Here is a 25,335-nt window from a genome sequence, read left to right as displayed (position 1 = left end):
TTATCACAGAATCTACATCACGCAGCAATTCTTCATATGGTGCTCCCAAGGACATCTCAGCTGGGTTTTAAATGTAAGGCTGATCCCGGCCACTTTGGTACATTTAACCAAGGAATGTGATTAGATAAACAGACTTTATGGAGCGGTGTTCAATGAATCTTTCAAAAATCCTTTAGCAAAATGTTTGATTTGTCCCCCTTTTTCCATCTTCAACTGCAGCCAAAATTCTTTTTTCTGATTAAGTTATAAAAAGCATGATAAATTTTGATAAAATTATGGTGAGTGCTCTTACTTACTTGACAAGGAAATGCACTTTAATGTTATGGTCTGCAGTTGACATTCCCCCTGGAAACATGTGAATGGTTGATTTTTAATTTTATTCCAGCTGAAAAATTGTTTGATCTGCATGACAATTCCCAGAAATACTCTGCACTGCCTTCCAGAACTTATTAGATAGCACTATATGATCATAGCCGTGAAATATCGCAACCTTTCGACCTTCGGCCCTTGTTTTATGTATTTATTTGCAATTTCTCAGTGCACTTTCTGTCTCGATGTTTCTGTGACCCAGTGCTGTTCATAAAACTAATTAAAGAAGGAGGAGGAAAAAAACGCTAAAAGATGGGACACCAGGGGCTGCAGGTAGTTATAAAAGAGGTGAGTGATCAGAACCAAAATGTGTGTAAGTACTGGGGAATAACTGAATCCTTTTATGGACTGGGTTTCTGCCAGGTTTTTCAAGCCATGTTTGACCTCTGGAGGGTTCTCCTGAGGAGTGGAAAATCAGATGTGCTGTCTTCATCAAAGCGCACACACACATTCAAGACAGTCAGTTCTTTCTGTTCTAGACAAAAACTCAGTGTTACATGGCTCATATCCTCACTCCTGCTCACTTGGCATTTTCCAAATACTGTATGTCATCCATCACATAGCTGGGCTTATTTTCTTTACATTCAAACATACATGCCGCGTATTAAACACACTTCTTGACCACAGAGTACCTTGTGTGCAAGATTATGATTATATTATGATTACATTTAGATTTAGATTTAATCATTTAGGACCTCTTTAACGCTACAAGGACGAATATTTGAAATATTTGAATATAAGTTTGGCTTATATTCAAAAATTGTATAAAGAAAATATGTATGAAGGTTTGTCTATAGATACATTACGCACTCATATGTGCTTCAAATATTATAGGGAGTTTGAGAGCTGCCCTCTGTTTGGTGACAGGGCTGCTGTGATGTCACAAGTTCACCGGTCCACCAGGTGGAGGCGCTGTGGATGCTCAGCCAGGGGTGTGAGGTGAGGAGGAGCTCGAGGCAAGAGAGGTGAAAAGGTGCACGCACCCACACACAGATGAGCAGTGTGTGAGAGCAGCAGAGGTCCTGGAGAAGGACTCCATTCAGCCGAGCGGGAAGGTAGGTGCATCGGCCCTCCTTGCAGAGTAAATAAAAATTTCTGTAACGTTACTATCCTTACGACTCCAAGACATAACCCATTTACATGGACTGGATTTGCAAACACCACTGGAACACACCTTAAGGTGAAAAGACACTTTTATTCCCTGCCTTCAATGTTTAGGCAACCTGAAATTAATGAAAGTTTACACAGTGCCAAAGGAATATACTGCTACCAATGAATATTCAGTCCATCGAGAGGGGCAGGAAACTGAAATAACTGACTTGTCCTGAAAGTCCTCAGAAACGTGTCTGTGTTATTTTGCCCAATATTGATCAAATCTTAGGTATCACAGTTATTAAATATGTAACATAGTCAGTAATCAGCAAATGAACATGAAACACTATATTGTTACAGTGCAGAAGCAGAGACCTTTAAGTTTGGACGTCTGTATTCCCAGTAATAAAAGGATTATACAAAAATCACATCACTGCACAACCTACACCATATGAACGTTGTATTGCGCAATTGTCGTTTTGGGTACTATATTTGAATCTTATTAATAATATTGTAACTGTAATTTTCTGAAATGTACATGTGAGAAAGAAAACACAAATGTAAGCGGAAAATGTTAAGCGTAGTTTAAGGTAGGATTATATGTCCAAAAAGTTCTAGCCATATCATCTAAAATACTACAAAGAAATGTAGTATTATTGTGTTATTTTCACTGCTTTTGGTATAACAAAGCTTTACACCAGGATGTGCTCTTCTATGACACACACATTGCAAATCTCGGGAAAACCTCTCAAACACACACACACACACACACACACACACACACACACTCAAAACCCCATTGTTTCTCCTCAACCAGTTTTACTGTGACCTCGATGCAGACGCTGCTCCGTGTCCACGTGGCGCACAAGAAGGTGAAATTAAATAAGACATAAAGTACAGAATGTTTTATTTGGCTTCATTTGCGATGTTTGAGCAAATTGTGATACAATTTTTCAAACAGAAATGGTCCGTCTCTCCATATTTCTGGGGCACGTCTGCATTCTGTAGAGCTCTGACAGACGCCAGCTGTGCCATACTGGCCCGACAAGGTGGCGGGATGAGAACTTTTGTTACAGCAGCTGCCCCTCGATTTTGCCCCCTTGCGTGTGTCGCACCTCCCGTTAACCTGCAGGTCTAGGCATGCGTGGCTACGGCCAGGAAGCCCCGTTCACAACGGGAGCGCGTGTGGAAAAGGAGTGTGTCGGGACCTTACGCGGGAGCGCTCTGTGTCACTCCTTTGTCGACAGAAGGCGCAGCGGGGGGAAAACACACACAGCTAGTCCATTTACTCATAGGACAGACAAGGAGGACGCAGCAGGACTGTAGCGCTATTCTAATTCCTTACTCGTTTTACTTCCCAAAGGTGAGAATGAAGTGAATCAACTAGAGTTAAAAGAGCGCAGGGCATTTGGGGGGCCCTGCCCCCCACAAACCGCCGAGAAGATAAACGGTACGACACACGCAAGAGTATTACTGTGAGATTTTTTCGCGCGCTTGCCGACGTTCAACCCGTCAGCAAGGTTCGGGTGACACAAGCAGCCCGTCGCCCGTGGGAAGCTGATATGAGCTGCTACTCCCAGAGAGGGACAGGAGAGAAGGCAGCTGCTGTAAGCGCATTCACACTTGCAGTAAGTCCAACAGAGACACTGTGCACTGCACAGCCCTCGGGGTTTGGGGTTCGGGGGCACGGTTCGTGCTGACCGACCAACGGACCGCTCGGAACGGCTCGTTCTGCTCCTAACGTTCAGCGTCGCCGTGGCAACTACGGGAGTGGGCTATGCCGGGGTGGTGGGCTTTGCCAGGCTCAGCAGAGTGCAGGGGGCCGCCAGTCCACGTGCAGGTCAGACCCCGGCACAGCGAGAAAATAAATAATTCTATATTCACATTATGCAGACCTACCTGTTTCCAGAAATACCGAGCAGTCAGTAGGAAATTATGTCCTTCCTGCCAGCTCCTTGATGGCTGAGATTACTTAAACCAGGTTTCCCCAATGCCTCCCCCTCCCACCCCTGACATATACATTTGATTTTCAAATAGGAATTTATTGATTCAAAACTGTTTTGCTATATAGGTTAATGCAGTACACAAGCTGGTTTACCTTTAACCCCGAGCTGTGTTTTTTTGTACAGGAAATTGCAAGATTATTCTTATCATTTTCGAATGGGTTAAAAATTCCTCAAGTTATTCTCCAGCTCCTTTCTAAGATTTTGCCAACACAGAGTCTAACACACACCTTCAGACTGGCAGGATGAAAACATTAACTTCTAACAGCCTTTTTTTCTCTACAGGGACTGGAAATGCGGCGTTTTATAGATGCTTAGTTATATTTCACAGCGTGGTGGCAGGCGATGTGCCGCAGAATGCCAGCTAGCCTTGAAATATTTATATCCGGGCGTCTGGGAACCACTGCCAGGATAGCTGGTAAATGCTACTATCAAAAGTAAATGAAACAGTTGTGACCCACACTGGTTGGCGAGGGGGGCCTAAAACTAAGCGGCGAGATCCACCTTATGCTCCCTCACAATCCTCAAGCTCTTTGGTTGGGCAACAATACCGGAAATGAAAAATCACAGAAACAATAAAACGAGTTCATAACATCAAGGTCTTTCAGTGTGTCGGGCACAAGGAGAACAAAACCCTGTTGAAATCCTTACTGACGTTATCCCCCTCAACCAAGGCACAGAGCGACACTAAGAAACCCATAAATCAGCCAAATGGACTACAGAATTATGTCTAACTTGCTTTGGTGTTTGTATATACAAGGTGGGCACTCTTACGTTACAATCTCTTTTTTGCTCCGGACGGAAAATCAATTCTTATAAATTTGTTCTTTTAAAATATTTCTCTTTTTAGATTTCTCAGTTTTGTATCCTTTCCTGTTTAGCGGAGCTTCCCCCAAGATTTGGTGCTGCCTGATCTTGATCGACTCCTGATGGATCTTTTGTGTAGACTGTGGCTGCCGCCAATTGCTGGAAAGAGAGAGACACCCTTGAGAACCTTCTCCCTCCGATCGCTACACCAAGGCTAAATCTCCTCTCTCGTGACCCCATTATCTCAATGACATGGTTAAACATGGACACGATATACTTACGGTATTTCCACCCCGACATTCCCAGAAAACACAGTGTTCAAAAATAAAATTTCTACGCTGGCACTGCCTAGAGTAGAAGAGCTTTTTATAGGCCGGACCCTTTGTCCGTCGCACTGCGTCTATACTTGTCAACTGAAATAATTACTCCTGCATTACGGACAGTTACACTGCACTTGAGCCGTCGCTGCCATTGGGTGGAACATGTACGGCTGCTCTTGTTCTTAGTGTGCTGTGCCAGCGAAGGTGCGTGGGGTTGCATGCACTTACGGCCTATGCACTGGACTTGCGGTCTCTCCCACTGCCCGTCTGCCATGCAGCGCACCAGAGGCAGGTGGCGCTGTGTGAACCCAGGATTGCACCGATAGCGGATCATGGAGTTCACTTCATAGATTTCCTTCTGTTTCCCGAAGATTCTAGCATTCTTCACCTCCGGAGGGGGGCCACACAACACTACAGGGAATCAGAGATCAGAGAACAAGGTCATTTGACTTGCTTTTCTGTGACACTGATGGTTTGAGCCGGAAGTTGCTCAGCCCCTGTCCCTCACCTGAAGCCTTCTTGCATGTGAAGGGTAGGTGGTACATGCAGGGTACGTCATTCCACTGGCCGTTCTCATGCCAAATCATCACCACGCAGTCTTCGCCAGAGTTAAAGTAGTTGTCCGGCTGGTTTGGCCTCCAGTTCTCAAATTGCTGGAACGACATGTCATCGGGAGAAAATGATCAGATGCACCAAATGCAAACGCAGCTAGATGACAGCTAATAGGTAGAATAAAGCGAACCTGTCACAATAAACATGCAGATAGTACAAACTTTTTTTTGGTCTTACCAAGCGAATGCATTCCTGGCTTATTCTTGAAAATTACCACTGGTTGGTGACGTTGTTATAATGTTGTTATTCAAGAAGAGGAAAATTATGGTTCAAGGAAATGAGAAGGAAACGGAGGAAAGGAGCTGAGATTCAGGTTTATAAACTGACATATAACCAATAACCGTAACTTTAACCGTAACCCAATCCAGACGCGTGAATGGTGGGATTATCTTGCCTCCTAGGCTGAGGCCCATAGTGCAACCCGACAACATCGGTTCAGTTCCCAGCAATCACAGTGCAGGGTTGGGAGCAGTCAGAAAGGAGAAAAGGAAACATACTCACCATGGGGGACCCATCAGTCCAGCGGAAGTCATTCTCCACCATCTTGTCATTGAGTCCAATCCACTGGTAGTCCTGCGCATTGGCTTGAGGGAGAAGGAGGTTTTTAAGATAGATATGGAGACATAGCGAAGACCTCTCCGACATTGTTAACATTATGATTACACCATTAATATGTTGCATACCAGCTTCCAATTTTGCCCATTTATACAACCAAACATTCCACAGTAGCAACTGACATTCAGCACCAAGGGTATTACATCAGGACCCCCCTAGGATGTGAACTGGCAACAGTCAGCTTTAAAGTCCACGTTCTTCAGCACCATGCTTCTCGTTGTCCCGCCACAGTTGGTGTTTCACTTACAGTTTACAAAGTCCTGCTCTTCTGGAGTGAGGATGCTGACAAGGTGGGAATTCAGGTCTCTACAGCGCTGCTCTGCATCCAGCCAGGTCTCTCGTTCTGAGAAGTGCAAGTAGCAGCTGCCTTGGAACTTCTCCCAGCCTTTTTCGCAGCTTTGTACATCTACAGCAACAGCAGGGGGGGTGACAGTGAGACCACAGGTAATCACATGCGAGACAGGGGGCCAGTGCTGGGAGCTGCTGGAAAGAGCTTTGGGAAGTTCAGTGCCATACGCTCCCCTCTGTACGACAGACACAAATTTATCCTTTTCCCTAAATAGCAAAGAATGAAATTAATATCAGTCAGCCTTCAATAGACACAGCGATTGCTCAAACACACACACACACACATTTTCAGAACCGCTTGTCCCATACGGGGTCACAGGGAACCGGAGCCTACCCGGGAACACAGGGGCGTAAGGCCAGAGGGGGAGGGAACACACCCAGGACGGGACGCCAGTCCGTCGCAAGGCACCCCAAGCGGGACTTGAACCCCAGACCCACCGGACAGCAGGACTGTAGTCCAACCCACTGCGCCACCGCACCCCCATTGCTCAAACAAGATGTCCAAAACACATAAAGACTCAATATTCCCAAAAGCAGTACCATGGCACCTAATACATCAAAGTTGTGAAGAAATCAAACATTTCAAAATGTTTTCTTTGAAATATAGATCTTTGTTAATTGTAATTGGTGTGGATAGCATGTAATGCAATAAATGTAACAGTTAGAGACCTGCTTATCCAATATAAAATTTATATTGCAGGAAAATTTGCAGGTAGAACTGAACTGTGTATTCATTACTCCGTCCCATTTTTTGTTAAACTGTCTGCATGGTGGAGCGAATGGCATTATGGAGTTGTGCAAGGGCTGTTTCAGGAAATCACATTATCTGCCATGTGAGCATCTACCAGTGCTATGCAGCAGCCCACAGGGGAGCCGTGTATAGCTTCCAGCACGGAGCCAGCAAATACAGCATCAGCAGATGAAGCGAGCCCTTGCGTCCCTGTATATGTCCTCACATTGAACTGCTCACCTCAGTTTCTTTGCAGGAGGTTGCCCTGGAAGAGATGAGAAATGCTGACCAAAAATCACCACCCATTACCATCGGTAAACTTTTTTTTTCTCCGAGGAATTGAGCAACACCTGTGTGCATACCCGCAGAAAAGCCCTATGTTTGTGTTCATGTTCATGTTCATGTTTGTGACAGAAAGAGTTATTTCCACTGTGAATTTCTTGTAAAAATCAAGTGATGTCATTTAGACCTAAATGAGCACCAGTCTCGCAGAACAACAAGAGACCACAGCAGCACACCTGTAGGAAGAGGGGGAAGAGAGCCTCCTGAAACAGCACTTTCAGACAGAAGGGAAGGAACCCAAACAAACCCAAAGGATGCCAAACACCTAACCACAGGCAACTGCCACACCCAGCCAACCAGCAAACCGCTTTAGTAAGTCTACTCGTCCCTCACAACCTTCTGTGTTGTTTTTGAGCGGTGGTTAGTGCAATTAGCTGAAGCCAACCTCATACCGATCTCACAGTGGTCCCCTTCGTAGCTGGGCAGGCATAAGCATTTGTAAGAATCCACGCCCTCGATGCAGGTGGCTCCATTGGCACAGGGGTTTGAGTTGCACTCGTCACCTTCTGTAAAACATGTCTGCTGTTATGACTAATGCCCGGCACGGGCGGCGCTTCTGGGGCGGAAGTTAAAATCAGAAACTCTGAGCTGCTGCAGTATTGTTACCCATATCTAAAAATAAGCTAAAACAAAGACAACTGGACTTGCATGAGTTTCCTTGAAGACGTTTCACCACTCATCCAAGTGGCTTGATGAGTGATGAAACGTCTTCAAGGAAACTCATGCAAGTCCAGTTGTCTTTGTTTTAGATTATTTATAGATATATCATGACCTGGATAATTGAGAATCTTTACAGACACAATGTTACCCATGCTGTCCCGTGTTGACTCACCAAATCATTATTTCACAAAATGTTCACCAAACTGAAACACCGCGGTACTTTAAAGCAATGGATGATAGGACACAAAGGCAGCTATGGAAACGTTTCAGTTGGTTGGTAGAACTTCTGTTTAGTGTAATGTAAGATGCAACAGCACGTGAAAAACTTGATTGACATTAATACTAAACACTGAAATATGTTTCTTTGTGTTGAAGGCTGTGCATTTCCTTGGTGATACATAGTTAAACATGTTGTTGCACAGCAGCACAATATAGAGTCATAGCACAGACTGGAAACGTTAGATATCCAAAGATGTTAGCTGATGTGTAGGTTGACACAGGCTTGCAGCAGAAGCGACGTGTTATACGTGCAGAGTCAAAGGTGACGCCCAGCAAAAACAACACATGGAGAGTCATCAAACAAAGACCATCAAAAAAGGAGCCTGTGAACTGAAAGAGGGGTATCCATGGACACATGCCAGACACCCTGCGGCACACAGGGAATGCCAGGGACTGGCTAACCAGCCAGCCAGGGAGAGGACAGCCGTAGAACAAATATGAGGACAAAGGCAAAGAAGACAAAGTGAAATAATGTTAAACACTTTCAGAGCAAAGGTGCTACTTGAACCCAACCATGCATGAACAGAAACTGATGTACAGTGTCTACAGTGACATATCATACACAAAAATTCCCAGCACACTTGGGTGCTGAACTGTAATTCTAAAGCAAATCAAGAATAGCACTGAAGGCCTTACAACATTTGTCCACTGAAATATCTTCATAAATATACAAAGATTTTTCAATTAGTAAAAGAAAAGTTCAAATAACCTCTTCAGTGGCAAAGTCCTAAATGATGGTGATAGATAACTTAATAATGACAGAAAAGTGAATGACTAATATCTACATTTATAACATGCAAAATAAGACATACGGATACAACACATTAACTTGAAACATGACAATATCTTAAATATGGTCTTTAACACTTTCAGAAGGTTAATGACAAAAGTTATGACTCACCAAACTGGCACGCATCTCCAGTCAGACCAGTCGGGCACTGACAGACCCCAATGCCATCCTGCACAGAACATGTGCCACCGCCACATGGATTCGGATCACACGGATCAACAGGAGCTAGAAGCAAGGTAGAACTGAGTCCACATGCGGAACTGATAAAGATACTTAGGTTACACTTTAGGAATTTATGATCACTTGCCATAACAATAATAAAATGGAAATGCATATTTGGAGATTTGATTACTTACCATCTACTGATGCAGGTTCCTCCATAACTGCTGGAGTCTGAAGAGAGACAGCTGGGGCTGTGGTGGCAGCGAGAGGGACAGGAGCTGTGATATAATATTCAGCAGTGGATTCCACCAACTCTGAGAAGGCCTCCTCTGGGCCTGCGCTGCTGATGGTCAGTTTCTGATCTGCAGACTGAGAGGACAAGACCACGGACGGGAGTTCGCTAGGCTTCATTCCTGAGCCCAGTCCTGATGCGACTCCACTGGCCTGGTCCCCACTTCCAGACAGAAATAGAGATCCACTGCCTGCACCGCTAATCTCCACGGGGCCCTTGCCGAGCTCCATGGTTCTTGTGGGAGCAATGGAGACTTCTATCATCCCCTCATCAGTCAGCAGAGTAATGTCCCCACTGGCAGATGCACCTGAGGCCTCCCCTGATGGAAGCCCAGAAACTCCACTTATGTCTGGGAGGCCGGATTCCCCAGAAGGATAACCAGAGGAAAACCCGGAGTGAAGTCCACTGATATCCTCTGAAGTATAATCAACAAATCCAGAAGCTTCCTGCTCTCTTGTTGGCTTCCCTTGTTATGTCGACGAAACCAGAATTCACAAAGGTCACATCAAGCAAGTCAAGTCCACTTCCAGATGCAGAGCCACTGACTCCAGAAGCTAAACCGCTGACGTCACCACTGGGCATTGCAGATCCGGAGATGTCTCCAGAAGCACTGAATTCCACCTGTTCTTTAATTTGCTCCTCTGTAGTCGTACTTGAGGTCAATATTTCTACCAAACTGCCATCTTCCAAAATGATCACAGAATCCCCACTACCATCAAGGTCTCCAGACAAACCACTGATATCTCCTGAGGGGAAGAATCCAGATGGTAACCCACTGTATCCAGGAATTTCCCCACTCCAGTCTGACCCAGACACCAGTCCTGAGAATTCTCCACTCTCACCAGAGGCACTAAACATGGAGGAGCCACTTTCCTCAGTGCCCAACCCTGAGATGCTGCCATCCCCTGACAGGTCCCCACTCCAGCCTGAAGGGAGTCCGCTGAAGTCTCCTGAACCTATACCAGAGGGGAATGTCAGGATCTCAGTGCTTCCCTGGCCAGCTTCTTCTGGCCCCTCAGATACCGAGCCATTGCCAGACAGTACCATCTTGTCTTCCAGTTCAGTCATGCTAATGGCTGACCCTTCTCCGCTCAGGCCTGAAGCAGAGACGTCTCCGCTCTCACCCGATGCCACACCAGAAAAATCTGCACTTCCAATCCCAGAAACATCTAGGGAGCTGCCACTCTCTCCTGAGACCAGGTCTGCTGACCCAAAGCCAGAGACATCGACAGAGATGGGAGGAGCAATCGAAGTGCTCACTGTGGACACAGGGAAGAGGAATCAGCACCAATTAAATATACTTAACCACTCCAGAAAAGTCCTAAAACAGCTACAAGAGAACAAAAAGAAATAGCTAAAGAAAACACCAAGGAAAATGTATGGACTGAATTAAATTAAACCAATGTATGAGATAATTACCTGGTCTTTGTAGATCTGTTATTGATGTAATATTGATCAGATCCTCTTCAATCCCAGTTATATTCCGTCCAGTGTCATTGAGAAGCGCCAACAGATCAACTACAAGATAGGTCATGCACTTCATTAGCGACCGAGTTCTAGAAACAACCTTGAGACGCTATGAATTTGTAAGTCTTCGCAATCAGAATATTTACCCCGGAAGCAGTACGCATCATATTTGTTGTACAGGTCAGGATAGCTCGTCCGGTTGGTGGAGCTGTAAACAGTGTGGACTCCTGCTTTTCCACCTCCGCACTGAGGCCTGGGTTTGTTAATAGGATATCGGATGCTGCGGTCAAGCAGCCAGCCTGGCCGACATTTGTCATAGCCTAGTTTCCAGGCAGCATAGAGGTCCCCTGTGGAAGCCAGTGTGGCATTCTGACCATGGCAATGGGACAGAGCTTCTTCATATGTGAAGCCCTCTGGAGAACTGACATGGAATACCTCCCCTGAAAGTGAAACAAGCACTTTGCTGTAATGCTCAAAGGTCACGCTTTGAACTGCTTACACATCTTGGTTTGAATAGGCGGTTCTTACCCTTTAGGCTGTCCACATAGCAATATACATCATATCGTTCATACGCCGGTCGCAGGCCATAACTCCTCACACCGGGCAACTCCTTCATGTCACCTGAGCATTTGTCTCGTGGAAAAACTATTGGGTACCTGGGTATTGAAGTAATATACAAATATTATGTCTGCTTTTTGCAGATAGATGCACATACATGAAGGGTTCACTTATAAATGTAAACTGCCAGTGGAGTTGAAGAGAACAGGGGACGGGGGGGGAACGTACATGTGCGCTGTGCATGTGCAGCGAGTCGCCTATGTACATTCAGTACATAGGCCTTTCACTGCAAAGTTTAACAGTTCACGGTGGAATTGGACCCCTTGTCTGTCTGAGGTGAGTTTGTGAGTTTTCATGGGATTTCCTTTGTAAAGGGAAAGAGCTTGTGAGCGGAAGAGGAAAAGTGACTGATGCAAAGTCCATCAGCAGTCTCACCTCACTGACTGGTCAAGGAGCCAGCCAGCATCACACTGATGGAACCCAGCCTCAAAGGCAGCCTGGAGCTGCTCGGGGCTGGCAATGACAGCACCAATACTCTGACAAGCCAGCTGTGCTTCTACAAAGGTGAGGGCATAGCGGGAGGAGCCGGCACGGTAGTGGAACACAACACCTGTACAGAACAGGGTAAAACACAGGGCAGAGATGTTCCACCTTACACCTCGTTCTGAATCTTGCTGCTTGTGTTTGAATAGTTTTATACATATTGAAATTTACCTGTGGCAGACAGCAGAGGCTCAGTCTCATTGTCAAGGGGAAACACTGCCTCCACTTCAGGCTGAGCTGTTGCTGGGATGATGATTTCCTCGTCTATTATTTCAGTGACATTCAGGTAGTCCTCTGTTACACTGGGTGGCGGAGACAGGGGCAGTTCAGTGACATTGTCCCCTACATAGATGAAGTCAGTGGTGATGTTCTCCATGCCCTCGGTAACTGTGAAGTTCACTGGCTCCTGTGTCACTAGCTCCCCAACCGCCTCGCTCTCAGAGGTGGCATTCTTTGGGAAGATCTCAGGAACGTCTGTGATGGTGGCCACACTCAGCAGGCCGCTGCCTGCCTCGGTTGTTGGCTGCAGGTCCGGGAGCGCAGCGGTGATGGCTGAACCCTCCTCATCTTCTGAAAAACAAAATAACCGTGTGAGAGAACTTTAGATCAAATCAGAGAATGCTGATCGTTTTGACTGGGATGATTCTTCTGACTCTCCTGCGAAGGAGAAACACCAACCATACAGATGGCTTGATTACCTTCATAACAGATGGCATCGTAGCGGGAATCTGGGAGAGGGTAACCTGTCTGGTTTGGGTAGAGGTACACAGTGCGTACACCAAGGAGTCCCCCTCCACACTGAGGCCGGGCAATATTGATGGGGTAACGGACACTCCGGTCAGCAAGCCAGCCAGCACTGCACACGTCCATGCCAGCCTTCCAAGCCAAGTACAGCTGCCCGGTGGTGGCCAGCTGAGCACCCAGCTTCAAACACTGCTCCTCTGCTTCAGCAAATGTAAATTTATCCGGTGACATGGAATAGAAAACTCTGCCTGAAATTCAAGGAAACAATCAGGAAATAAAATCAGGAAAGAAAAGTACAACACTGGCACTTGTATTAGACTATATTCAGTAGAAATTCTGAGCCTGGATGGTGCTCTTTCTAGGTAGAGTTCAGAATGTACCTGACATCTTTTCTGCGAAACAATACACATCGTAGGTTTCATTGACATCTCTCACTCCATATGTTCGAACTCCAGGAAACTCATCTTTATCGCCATAGCAACGTTCTCGTGGCTCATGAATGGGATACCTTATGATGAACAGAAAGGCAATGTTTAGTACCTATCATTGTTAGAATAAATAACAGTGCTTACAGTTCACAGTAAAATTACTTCCAGTGTACAGTGGTGCACCTTACTGGGTGTGAATCAAGAACGATTGGCTTACGTGGCCACATTCTAAACCACTCTTCCCAGTGAGATTTGTGTCTTTCAAATGTTACATTTCAATGACGTGTGAAAAATCTCAGACGAGACCTTCTGCTGGCTAATTGTAAGTAATGGGACTCATTACATTGGTGGTGCTTCTTCAAGCAAAGAGAGATGCAGAGGGCTGACTCACCTAACAGTCTGGTCAGCAAGCCAGCCAGCATCGCACTGGTGAAAACCATCATCGTAAGCAGCCTGGAGTTGTTCTGGAGTAGCAATCACAGCACTATTCTGGATACAAGCAGCCTTGGCCTTCTCGAAAGTGAGGGTGTAGCGGGTGGAGATGGCTCGATAGTGGAACACAATTCCTGAGATGAAGAAAAATACCTATGAGGCTGATCATTTTCATCACAACCCCTGTGCACTGCAATTTAAATATAATAAAAGTACTGAAAAATAGTTGCTATGTTTAGCTGCATATACCACACTGGGGGGTGGCAATAAAGTCATTACAGGCAGTCCCCAGATTACGAACGACTTATGTACAACACATAGTTATGAACCACCCCTCGTAAAACCTACTATATTAAAAATTTGAGTTACATACAATGATTCGTAATAACAAACAGGCACATCAAAACATTACGTGTCTACAGGGGTTCGTTGGCTCTTTGTCCCCGAGGTGGGACAAAGACTTCCTTCTTTTTCTGTTAAGTGTCTTGTGTGTTACTGTATTTGGTTTTAACTTTTTTTTTGTTTTTACCCTCCTAACCATGACACCAAAGCGTAAATGTGATGCAAGTGATGGTGATGCATCAAAGGAAAGGAAAACGATCACAACTGAAACTAAACCAGAAATAATAAAGGGATCAGAGAAAGGTGAAACGCTAACGAACATTGGAAACGTGAACATTAAAGTTTCTTTAATGCTGGCTCGTTCACACACACACACACACACACACAAAATACATAGTGCAGTTGAATAAACAATCCTGCACTTGGGTCCAGCCTCCTCTGTGTGCTCTGTTCATCATGACAGTAGTAACATTTATTATTATCTCTTTCTATGTCTCTATTATAAATACTGTAGTTACATTTATTATTATCATTACATCATTACATTGTATTATTATTGCTGTATTGTTACATTAAAGATGTTTTAGTGTATCCAGAAGTATTTCTCTAATGTTTTTTATGTATAGAAAGTTACACTATATACTATATACTAATACAAACATTTGACTAACTGATGTCAGACACAAACCGTACATAACTGTTCTGATTTTCGTGCAAATCCGATTTAAAGACAGACTTAGGAATGGAACTCGTTCGTAATCCGGGGACTGCCTGTACAAATGTTTTGCCTCTGCTAGTTAAAGGAAGAAGTGGCATAACGGATTTCTTAATGGATCACATTTTGGAGGGAATTAAACCCTTCATTTTAATATATTAAATTTATATATTTCACTTTTACACATACAAGCAGCAAGGCCAGACAGATGATGACAGGAACACACGGGCACACAAATGACCACTTAGTAGCTTCACCTTGAACTTGAATCTGGACTGTATCATAGTTGTCCTCAATGCCATGCATGACCTCGCAACGGTATGTGCCGGAATCATTGGCACGCAGCTCTGTGATCTCCATGGAGGCATCTGTGGGCACCATGGGGTAATTCACCATGGTGACTCTGTCTAAGTAGTGTGACTCCACCCGCACCTTGCCCTCTGTGGCCACCAGGATGACTGACACTTTATCCTTGGTCACATAGCTCCATTTGATGCGATGGGAGAGAGGGGCAATTGTGGGGGCACCGGGGTCATGGACAGTGTTGTCTTGGAAGTAGCAGGGCACGACCAGCGTTCCACCCAGCAAGGAGCGCAGTGGGGTCTCCGCAGGGATGCTTACACTCAGAGTGCTCTCAGGGTCTGCGAGACACAAAAGTGAGCAAGGAACTATGGTACAGCTGAACAAATACAAAAAGGTCTGAAATTTTTCAGAAAATGACATACTTTCCCATAACTTACCTATACCTGACAGTTCTTCAAAGGTTATTGTGGCTGCGGCTATGCGCAAATACACACAGAGTAAAAGCCAAGTGGTCATAGTTTACCTGAAAGTAAATGAGGAAAAAAAACACAAATATAATGTAATGGAAAATCTGCAAAATATATGAAAAAATCCTAAGGGGAAACAACACATAGAAATAGTTTGTTTGTAAAGCAGATTAAACATGATTTTCCAGAAAATACCGAGTAATATTTTTTCATAATTATATCGCAGACCATATTGTATTACACTAAGTGCAACAAAATTGTGTGGGTGGAAACATGAGTCTTTTTTCAGATACACAGGCAAAGTGTAATAGACAGTAGGAGTAGTAAAAGTGACGTTTGGTAGGCCATGTTACTGCTTGTTTTCATTCCAAGTACTAAACTCTGACTTATTTGGCAAAATTTGTAATTTACTGTTTATGACAAACAGTTAATCACAAGGAAGTGAAGAAGGACATTGGGAAAAGAACCTATAGACATGCAGCCTAGTGAGACTTGTGTCTTACATCTTTCTAGTACTAAACACAACACAAAAGAATCAAAGTAATCTTTCTATACGTTGTACACCACACCTTCTGAAACGGCAAACACAGTTTGACGGCACCTAAACAGACAACAGATTTCAAAATATTTGTTTGTCTTTGCAGACAAAAGCATTCAAAGAAACAAAATTTCAGTGTGCAATCTCTATTATTTCAAAACCAGTTCATTTTCTTAGCAGATGTGTTAAAATCACTGTTTACATTTACTTATTTAGCAGACACTTTTCTCCAAAGCGACTTCCAATGAACTCTATGTAGTGTTACCAGCCCACACACCTTATGCACCAAGGTGACTTACACTGCTAGATACACTACTTACAATGGGTCACTCATCCATACATCAGTTTAAGATCATTATTTTCCAAGAAGCAGATTAGGATGAGCTCTTCAAATAATACAACAGCAAACTGCTGAATTTCAGTCAGTGGTGCATGTCTTTAATTATCATGACACTTGCAGATCTGTTGGTTCTACAACTAGCCAACAGTAACAACTGCAGCCTAACTCAGCAAAACAGGGGAACAAGGCCAAATAGGGAGGGGACACACCCTGGACAGGGCAGCAATCTGTCGCAAGGCACCCCCAGCAGGGCTCGAACCCCAGACCCACCACACAACAGAGATTGGCCAAACCCACCGCACCACCACACCCCTTCTTTTCCCTACAATTGTTTTCAAATTAATGAAGAAAGGTTACTGTTAAAAAAATAAAAAATCACAACGTTACACAAAAATAATTTATTAAAAAATTTATACATTTAATATGGGGAAAATCTAACAGTACTTTCCAAAGTTTTTTCTCTTCTGTAATGAAAAAAAACTCCATTTTGCTCGTAGACCAATTCTTTTTTAAAATGATTTCTTTGTGTCTAACACGGCAATAAGGTCCCCCCTTCTATAACACCCGTGAACCACTTAGTTCCAGTGTAACACAGATGACAGCAATGTCAAAATTCTTCTGACTTCACATATAAAACGTTGTGGAAAGTGCTGTTGGTCTCTTGCATCTCCTGCTTTATCTTGTTGATATCAGGAAACCTAAAAATGAGTCATATCCGTAGGAGGGGGGCTAAAGATATACCGTAGATTAAAGTTTTTTTAGTTATTTTCCAGCTTTAAGAGTTAAACAAATTAACTCTACTCATGCTGGTCTGCAAATACAGCAGGTGACAGCCTAATTTATGGATTCAGAACTGAGGCAGAGTTGACTCTACAAAGGCCTCCATTGTAGTTGAATATAAGTGGACCAGTATCACACTTTGCCTACAGATCTCGAGCTGACAGGTTCAGTGGATTTTGCCCTGACATGAAGTCACCAGGCCCCTCATGAGCTTAAATTTTCCTGGAAGTTAGTTAAGAACCCGACAAATTATATGGACAGCACTAGACCAGTGAAAGACTTGACCCCACAGAGGTAAAATACTGAAGTTTCGACTGCTGACTCCTTCTATTATACAGTTTATTATGTCAGTTGAGAACTTAGATAATTTACTTAATTATGTGAGTCAAGAATTTAAAGAGTAGCAAAGCAGAAAAAGTTGTTTTTGTGCAGAGATTAACATTTCTTCTGTGTAAGTTCTTTAATGTACTAAAGGGTCACAATGAAAATTTAGTCCGATCCAAATTATCTGAGTTCTGGCAAACAACTGGAACGTTTACTATTCTATGGTCTAATAGGAAAATAAAGGTCATTCCAGCTGAATGGTAAATACGTGATGGTTGAGTGAGGATCCTATTAAAATGAAGAAAGATTTTTTTTTAGTTTAAAAATTTATTTTTTGAAGGAAAAACTGTTAATCTGAATATTTAAGGCTCTTAATATTCCTCACTGGAAAGCTCACTGTAAATGGAGAGCCAATACAACTGGCTATTTTCCTAAACTGCCATAGACTTGTAATGATTCTGTAGGGAATGAAAGTGAGATCTTTCAGACCCAACTGTAGTTTCCAATGGCACTTGTAACAGTGAAGGATTTGAAGCAGGACTGATGAATGCACTATAAGGGGTTGGGACTTGTCTGGCTCAAGAGGTGACACAATCAACATTCTCCAGCGAAACTGGGATTTCAGGCTCACGAAGAGAACATAACCTTGAAGCCGAGCAGAATGGAATCAATAAAAATGTTCATGAAATATCTCAAATGAATGAAGCAATGGAGAAGGGTCAATGTGCGCATATGGACTGAGGAGGATGTCAGGGCTTCAGTGTGAAGTTCACTCACACCACCTCTTAGAGAAAAAAGAAAAAAAAAAATCTTAAAAATCCTAAATGCATTTTTGGAACAAAATGAAAGGATTACCTTGAGGTGTGTATCAGCAAACAGTCTTCAGAACATGTCATAAAAACACACTGAAAATTGACCAATTGTACATTTTTTGTGAATGGCAGAACAAAGAAAGCTAGACCTCAAACAAACAGTTTCACTACATAAAGTACTATCATGCTACATGAGCTTAAAGTAGAATCCGAAATATTTTTCATTTTAAAGAAAATAGGAAGAAAAAATTATTTAATGTGATAGGGGTATTTCATGGTTTAAAATATATGATGTTTACAGTTTCATACATATTCTGAAATGACCAGCCTACAAATGATTGTCTAACCTTTGGAAGACTATCTTAGTGTCTTTGAATTTAACCGGTTAACACCTGAAAGACAAACAAACTTAAAAACAGCTAGCAATCAGATATAAAACTATAGCGCACTTTATACGTGCTACATAAGCACAGGGCTCATCTGTTATAAGGAGCAGGTTATTTACTGGCTTTCCTGCTCATCTCCTCATTGCCTTAACAAGCAGCCACTTGATGTGAAACAGTGCAGTGTTCAGTCCTGGAGGGCGGCAAGGTTCGGGGCGACTGAGAGCAGGGCAGAAGAACACACACCCACGCTCCCTCTCACACAAACTACCTGTTCTCTACCAGTAACAAGGAGCCACTCAGGCTGAGTTTTTTCAACTAAGCAAACTTTCCGTTATTGCATCGGAGCTGTATTTGGTTATTTTCGAGTACCAGTCCACCCCTTAATACAACATCAGAGCATTCGCCTGGGACGTGAGGGAGATGCTGCTTTCAGCAAGCTTTCTTTAGTGTTCCTGAACACCTCTTTTGCTGGCAGAGGGAAGAAGTCGCTGGTACGCCATCATGTGAGCGATCATGGACTGACATGGACTTGGTCAGATCCCTCCATACCAAGCAGTCACATGTTGGTAACAGGACAGAGCAGTGTTGTACAGGTTTACCATGTGTGATCTTCTCTACTGCAGGTTGTATGCAAGATACTGAAGACATTTAAAACATAAAATGGGTGAGGAAATAATAAAAAATTATTTTAATTAGTGGCCAGGGTGTTAAGTATAGTTATAACTTTGTATGATGACTGAATGGGATGATTTCACTTTTGGGGCTCAGTTGACTCAAACAAAGCTGAACGCTACAGGACCAGACGTTTCCGTGTGGGTCGGAGAGTTTCAAATATTTGCACTTCTGTCGGAGCTCAGACACTGACGACAGCCTCAGTTTGGGAAGAAGAACAAACAGGCTGTGGAGTGTGACCTAGCACCGAGGAACAGGACCACTCCATGAGAGAAGTGTGGCCTTTCGACTTGAGACACTACCTCTATTGACCAAGATGAAGCCATTTCCATCTCTAAATAATAACCTTCATCACAGCGTTTTGAAGAAAGAGCTGAAAAAAGTAATTACTGTGTACGTGCAATATTGACAGGCTCACGGTCCTCCAAAATGAAAGTTTCCATTAAGTAAATTCTATTGTTCTGCTTTACAGAGACAATGTGCCCAAGCCCCATTCCAGGCAACGTAATTCAAAGGCAGAGAAGTGTTCAGACCCCATTTTCTTGAATGTGGAAGGCCTGCAAATGAGCCATGAATGTAATGGGTCCACAATGTCATGAAATATAAACAGTAATGCATTCTGCTCACAGGTGATTGTGCCCCATTGAGAGGAATGTAAGGTTAATTACGTTCCTGGTTTAAGGACTGGCTTAAGGATAATTGTCTCTGCTTAATGTAAGGTTGGAATAGCCAATGGGCCATTCCAACCTTACATTAAGCAGAGACAATTATCCTTAAACCAATCTCTGCTGAATTATATCAAATGGAAAAAATTTAGGAACACTGCTCTAATTATTTAATTGTGCAAACAATTTAGTATATCACAAAGCTTCACTAACAAAATTAGGTATAGATAGATAATTAGTATATTTTACTGTTGTAACAGTGCTTTATTTCAATAGCCCTTAAAGTTGTATATTTACATTGCTTCAATATATCTATATGTGTATCTACAAGGGGGAGCATAGTGGTGTGGCGGGTTCAGCCAGTGCCTGCCTTGTGGTGGGTCTGGGGTTCGAGCCCTGCTTGGGGTGCCCTGTGATGGACTGGTGTCCAGTCCTGGGTGTGTCCCCTCCCCCTTTGGCCTTGATGCCGGGTAAGGCTCCGGCTCGCCGCAACCCTGCTCGGGACAAGCGGTTGTTGACGATGGATTGATGCATCTATAGGAGACCAGAAATTGTACCTGGATCTTGCACCAGAAGACATTATTAATAAGAATCTTTCCCTAGAAAAATAAATAAAAGAGTCAGAAAGAAGATAATAACAAGTAAAACACTCATGGAGTGTATTTGTGCTTTAACTCCTTCAGGGGAAATTTTTGTCCCTGACATATGTAAATTTTGAAGATGACTGAGGAAGATTAGCTGTCTTTTTTAGGAAAACCAAAGCTGAAAAAATCTTCTTCTTGTATACTTTGTGTTTAAGAAAGGCATAGTTAGGAACATTTTTTACATTGAAATACGAGTGCAAAATTGCAAAATCAGAATCAGAGTTGGAATCAGGCCCTGGAAGAAGACAGCGGGTATTCTGTTTTTTTACACGGAGTACGGTAAAAAGATTTGTCTGCATAACAAAGGTAGTTGGACTCAAAGCATAAGGATGTACATGTTGTCCCATGGCCAGTTTTAAGCATACATGGAGATGTACCTGAATTTTTAATATGTTTGAGAGAAATGAGAAATGATATCCTATATGATTCTATTTACACTTTTTCGAAACTATATAAGACAGGATGTGCACCATTTCACCTTAGACTAAATCTTTCTTTCAAGTTCTTTGATTGTTAAGTTTAGTGGCATGACAGTTATGACCTACTTTACATTACATTTGCTTAAAAGAATATAGGAATGTCACTCAGTATGACTAACCTTAAAAAAAAGTTTTAATTTAGTGTACCTTGCAATGCAGGTTGTAGATTATGAAGGTTGAAAATGAATGGAAGACTTTTAACTATTACATAACTCGAAGGATGTGCAGAAAGAGTCCATACACTATTTCCATTCAGCTGCTCCGGTATGTTTTAGTCCCGCTGAGATACAAGCCAATAAGAACTGGTTTGTTCCCAAAGAAGTCTGCTTCGCAAGACCAAGCTACATGAAGGCCAATGTAAATATTACACTGCGTTCTGGTGGGCTATATTATTCCGCTGGTAACGGAGGCCAGCACAACACAGTCCACATTCCCGTAAAAGTCAGCAAAAAAGGCAAGAATTGGCCCAAAGTTGTCTGTACAAAACATAAATCTTACCAAGCTGCATACAAACAAATTCTCCTTTTCACTGACAACTCTAACCCTAAATCCTGTGGTTTACCCGAAAATCATTTTTCTAATATGATGTGTAAGCTCCTTTCTTCACAAGTAAATTAAGTGATACATGTTCTTGGATATTGTTTTAATTTCCTGGGACTGGTAAATGCTATGAAGCAAAGCAAGTTATCCAACTAGAGAGAAATGGACCCTAGAGGACTGTACATTTTTTTACTTAGGAGATGCTTTTCTCCAAAGCAACTTCCAAAGAACTCTATGTAGCGTTATCAGCCCACACACTTTGTTCACCAGGGTAACTTACACTGCTAGATACACTACTTATAATGGGTCACTCATCCATACATCAGCGGAACACGCACACTATGGGGGAACCTGAACAGCATGTCAGACTGTGGGAGGAAACCAGAGCACCTGGAGGAAACCCATGCAGACACAGGGAGAACATGCAAACTCCACACAAGTTGAGGGGGGATCAAACTCACGTCCTCTCACACCACCCAGGTGCTGTGAGACAACAGCACTACTCACTGTGCCACCGTGCCACCCAAAAAGAGAGAAATCAATAAGTATTATACTTTAAATCAAAAATTATTATACTAGCTTCTGTAGACATCTAGTCTACATCGGCATCGTGTAAGACCATCTTTTCCAGCAACATCTTTAAATACATATAATGTGGAATACAGCACCGAGAATTGACTGGAAGAATCCAAACGTGTTTTACAAGAAAAATTAAAAAGAAAAATCTTCAGTGTCCATGTCAGTCAACCTGGTCCAACAGACTCTGCTCAAAAAGAAAAGTAGTAAAACTATGCGCACAGTGCATGTATTATACTTACCACTAAGACAGAGTAGTTTCAGCAGAGACCGTGCTTGGCTAGCTTTCTTATTGCACAGATTCTCCTTAAATAACTAATCTGAAAAGTGAACAAGAACCAGCATTATAACAGCCACCTACAATATGATGTAGAGAACAGGCCTTGTCCAAATCTTGCTCCACTGTTGATTACAGATGAGAAATGGGAAAGGAAATAAGGCGGAGGCTGCACTTTGCTTATGAACATGAAACTTGGCTGAGCATCTTCTAGAAGTTTAAAAGTTCAGACATAAAATCTCATTTTTATGCCTCAGTGCTTCATCGGTAATGACACCCCCAAGCAGCATGGAAAAAAAATGTAAATTGTACTTGCACAGCCTTGCCTACAACAACAAAGAAATTATCTGAAGAGCAAAGTATATCCTTGAGCATTTGTAGCTTTTCTTTATAAGATTTACAAACATCTACTTTTAATTTAGTTGGAGCTACAAATCCTGTCATCAGCTTTCACAAATAGAAAAGTAACCATGACAACTTATGTTACTCATCCATCTGTCCAATTTCGTAAAGAAAGGCTATTTATTTTTCACACACTATATCTCCCTCAGATTTTGTCTTATTTTTATTACAAAGTAATTTAATTGAAGTGATGGTCATGAACACTGAAGCATCAACTAAGAGAACCGGTGATGTGAACTCCACACACTTTACATAATTCGTAAGAGCAAAAAAAAGAAAAAAAAATGAGTAAGCACGAGCTTATTGATAATCAGTATTACACAGGTGTGTATAAAGTGTATAAAGTGTAGACAGTTTAATGCCAAAATATAACAGCAACTGGGAACATAATGTATATATTTTTGTGCTAATAGAGAAGCTGTTATTTCAGATATTAGTTGTGTTTCTGACCAGCAGAAACCAGATTAAATCATCTTGCATTTCAAGTTACACTTATTCTAATGCACACGCTATCTAATCAATCCTTTTTATTTTTGTGAATTTATTTTTCAATCTTGTGCTGATTCACATTATGGGAGACACAGCATCATTTTCATTAAGCTTTTGTATTTCTTATCCTTGCACATGACATCTGTTCACTTTTGGCAGGTCCTTCCAGGAAAGGTAGACCAGGTATGAACAGACTATGAAATTCATTTAATTCCCTGGATTTAATGTGGCTTCACAATGTACTTTAAAAAGTAAAACTTATTACTTGTGGAGTAACTCATCCGTTGAGTGACTTCACTGCTCAATGGGTAGGAACAGCAAAGAATAAATGCAAATTATGTTAATGAAATTGTTCAGCAATAAACCCATCAGATATTTTAAATGACGCCAATAAACAAAATGTGACACATTTACTTTGACGTTATTTTCCGTGCAAATACACGTAAAAAAATCAGAAGGCCTCACAGAAATGTCCCGATGTATCAGATCATATTTAAAAGCCTAATAATTTCATCCAATTAAGACCAATTAAGGCCAATTAACTGGAATCTCATGTAGCGCAAAATACTCCTTAGGATTCCCTTGACAACGATTTATCGTGGGGATATCGCAAATAAATTGGGTTTTATAATAATAAACTTATTATTAATTATGAGATATTTATCAGTTTTGTGTACTGGCCATGAGTATTGTCAACAAGCACATTTCTGTTTAAGTTGTTAATAAGAACTTCCAGAAGTGGCAGAGAAATACTATAATCGAGGTGAAACGGACTAGAGAACAAATTTAATGAACATATTTATAATAATTACCTTCAGATACTCAGCTGACAGTCCTGGCAATACAATCCCACATATGATACACCTGCCTGGAAAACCCGACCTGTTACGGGATTAACCCTCCGGGGCGTCCTGCACTCGTTCTTCTTTTTCTTTTTCTTCTTCTTCTTCTTCTTCTTCTTCTTGCTCTTGTAATATGTGATTTTATCCTTCGGCCCGCTGCCTCCAGGAGATGCTCGTCCTGCGCTCCGTGCGGCTGATGCGCTCCGCTCGCAGGCGCTCCGACCCCCTGTTCCCAGTGCCGACAGTGAGCGGGGTCCGTCCGGCGCAGCGCTGCTCTCTGTCCGGGTCTGCAGCGGAAAAGAGTCCTTTTTCACATGCGGCACAAGTTTAGCTCACAAGGACACGCAGAAGGGTGGAGTGGAGGAAAAGGCTAGAAAAAGGGGCACATGGATGGAGCAACGACGCGCTTTTTTTGGCCAAGACTCCTCCTGCTTAGTATGATGAGGGCAGACGCGTCTTATTCTGAACACAGAAGTCGACAAAACTGCATGTGTTACATATTCTTATAACGGTCCTCATGTCCAACACAGCTATTGATACTGATGAGCCTGAAAAAGTATCATCGTCATCATCACCATCATCAACAACAACAACAATAATAATAATAATAATAATAATAATAATAATAATAATGATGTGTCATATGTTTCTGGGGGTAATAACAAATTGCTCAAGTAATCTCAAAATTTTTGAACTTAAGTGGGACCTACAGTATTTGTTCTGATTCTGGAGAAGTCTAATGATACTTCAACCAAGAACTGATTATAGATTGATGGGAGTAAATTGGAGATCTCCAGTGGTGACAGATGAAAGTTGTCGGTAATGATTGTTCGCTACGTTGACAATGATGACTGATGGAAGCTGAAAATGAAGAGTGATGATAAGGACTGAAAACAGTTCACTGTTGGAGGTACTTTTATTAACAACAACAGTATCTATTAACAGCACAGATCCAGGACAACTGTTTTCTCTCCGAAAAGACAGCGCTCTCTTGCCTTAATTTCCAGTCGAATGGCTTCTATGACATTTTGAATTGCAACCGGGTTCTAAAAACGAACGATGAACAGACTTACTTCTTGAGCAGACTTATTTTTGACATTAAGGCAAAGCTCACCTTCCGATCGCCAAAAAGGAGGGAAATGTGTCAAT

The 25,335-nt window shown here is 42.6% G+C and overlaps 1 protein-coding gene and 1 long non-coding RNA gene across 5 annotated transcripts; one reads left to right on the top strand and one right to left on the bottom strand.

Moving 5' to 3' along the window:
* Positions 1 to 1,366: 1,366 nt before the first annotated feature.
* On the top strand, positions 1,367 to 9,402 carry LOC108941269 (uncharacterized). Of its 4 annotated transcripts, XR_001966625.1 has the most exons (5): positions 1,367 to 1,424; positions 7,153 to 7,210; positions 7,364 to 7,550; positions 9,100 to 9,203; positions 9,339 to 9,402. It is a non-coding gene; the product is annotated as an uncharacterized LOC108941269 (long non-coding RNA). The 4 variants fall into 4 exon arrangements; XR_001966624.1 differs by lacking the exon at positions 9,339 to 9,402 and having other exon boundaries at positions 7,389 to 7,550; positions 9,051 to 9,127; XR_001966622.1 differs by lacking the exon at positions 9,339 to 9,402 and having other exon boundaries at positions 9,051 to 9,127.
* On the bottom strand, positions 2,302 to 24,486 carry LOC108941268 (aggrecan core protein-like). The gene is given in 19 exon segments (XM_018763978.2): positions 2,302 to 4,430; positions 4,820 to 5,002; positions 5,100 to 5,244; positions 5,705 to 5,787; positions 6,066 to 6,224; positions 9,079 to 9,192; positions 9,324 to 9,885; positions 9,887 to 10,680; positions 10,841 to 10,939; positions 11,035 to 11,328; positions 11,417 to 11,544; positions 11,882 to 12,056; positions 12,161 to 12,559; positions 12,688 to 12,981; positions 13,114 to 13,241; positions 13,553 to 13,727; positions 14,908 to 15,291; positions 15,391 to 15,476; positions 24,157 to 24,486. Coding segments are annotated over 18 exon segments (4,284 nt in total). The 5' UTR covers positions 15,470 to 15,476; positions 24,157 to 24,486; the 3' UTR covers positions 2,302 to 4,341.
* Positions 24,487 to 25,335: the final 849 nt, after the last annotated feature.

This window comes from Scleropages formosus, chromosome 11 (genome assembly GCF_900964775.1).
Source record: "Scleropages formosus chromosome 11, fSclFor1.1, whole genome shotgun sequence".
Taxonomy (NCBI): Eukaryota; Metazoa; Chordata; class Actinopteri; order Osteoglossiformes; family Osteoglossidae; genus Scleropages; species Scleropages formosus.
This window is presented reverse-complemented; position numbering and strand designations above follow the sequence as displayed.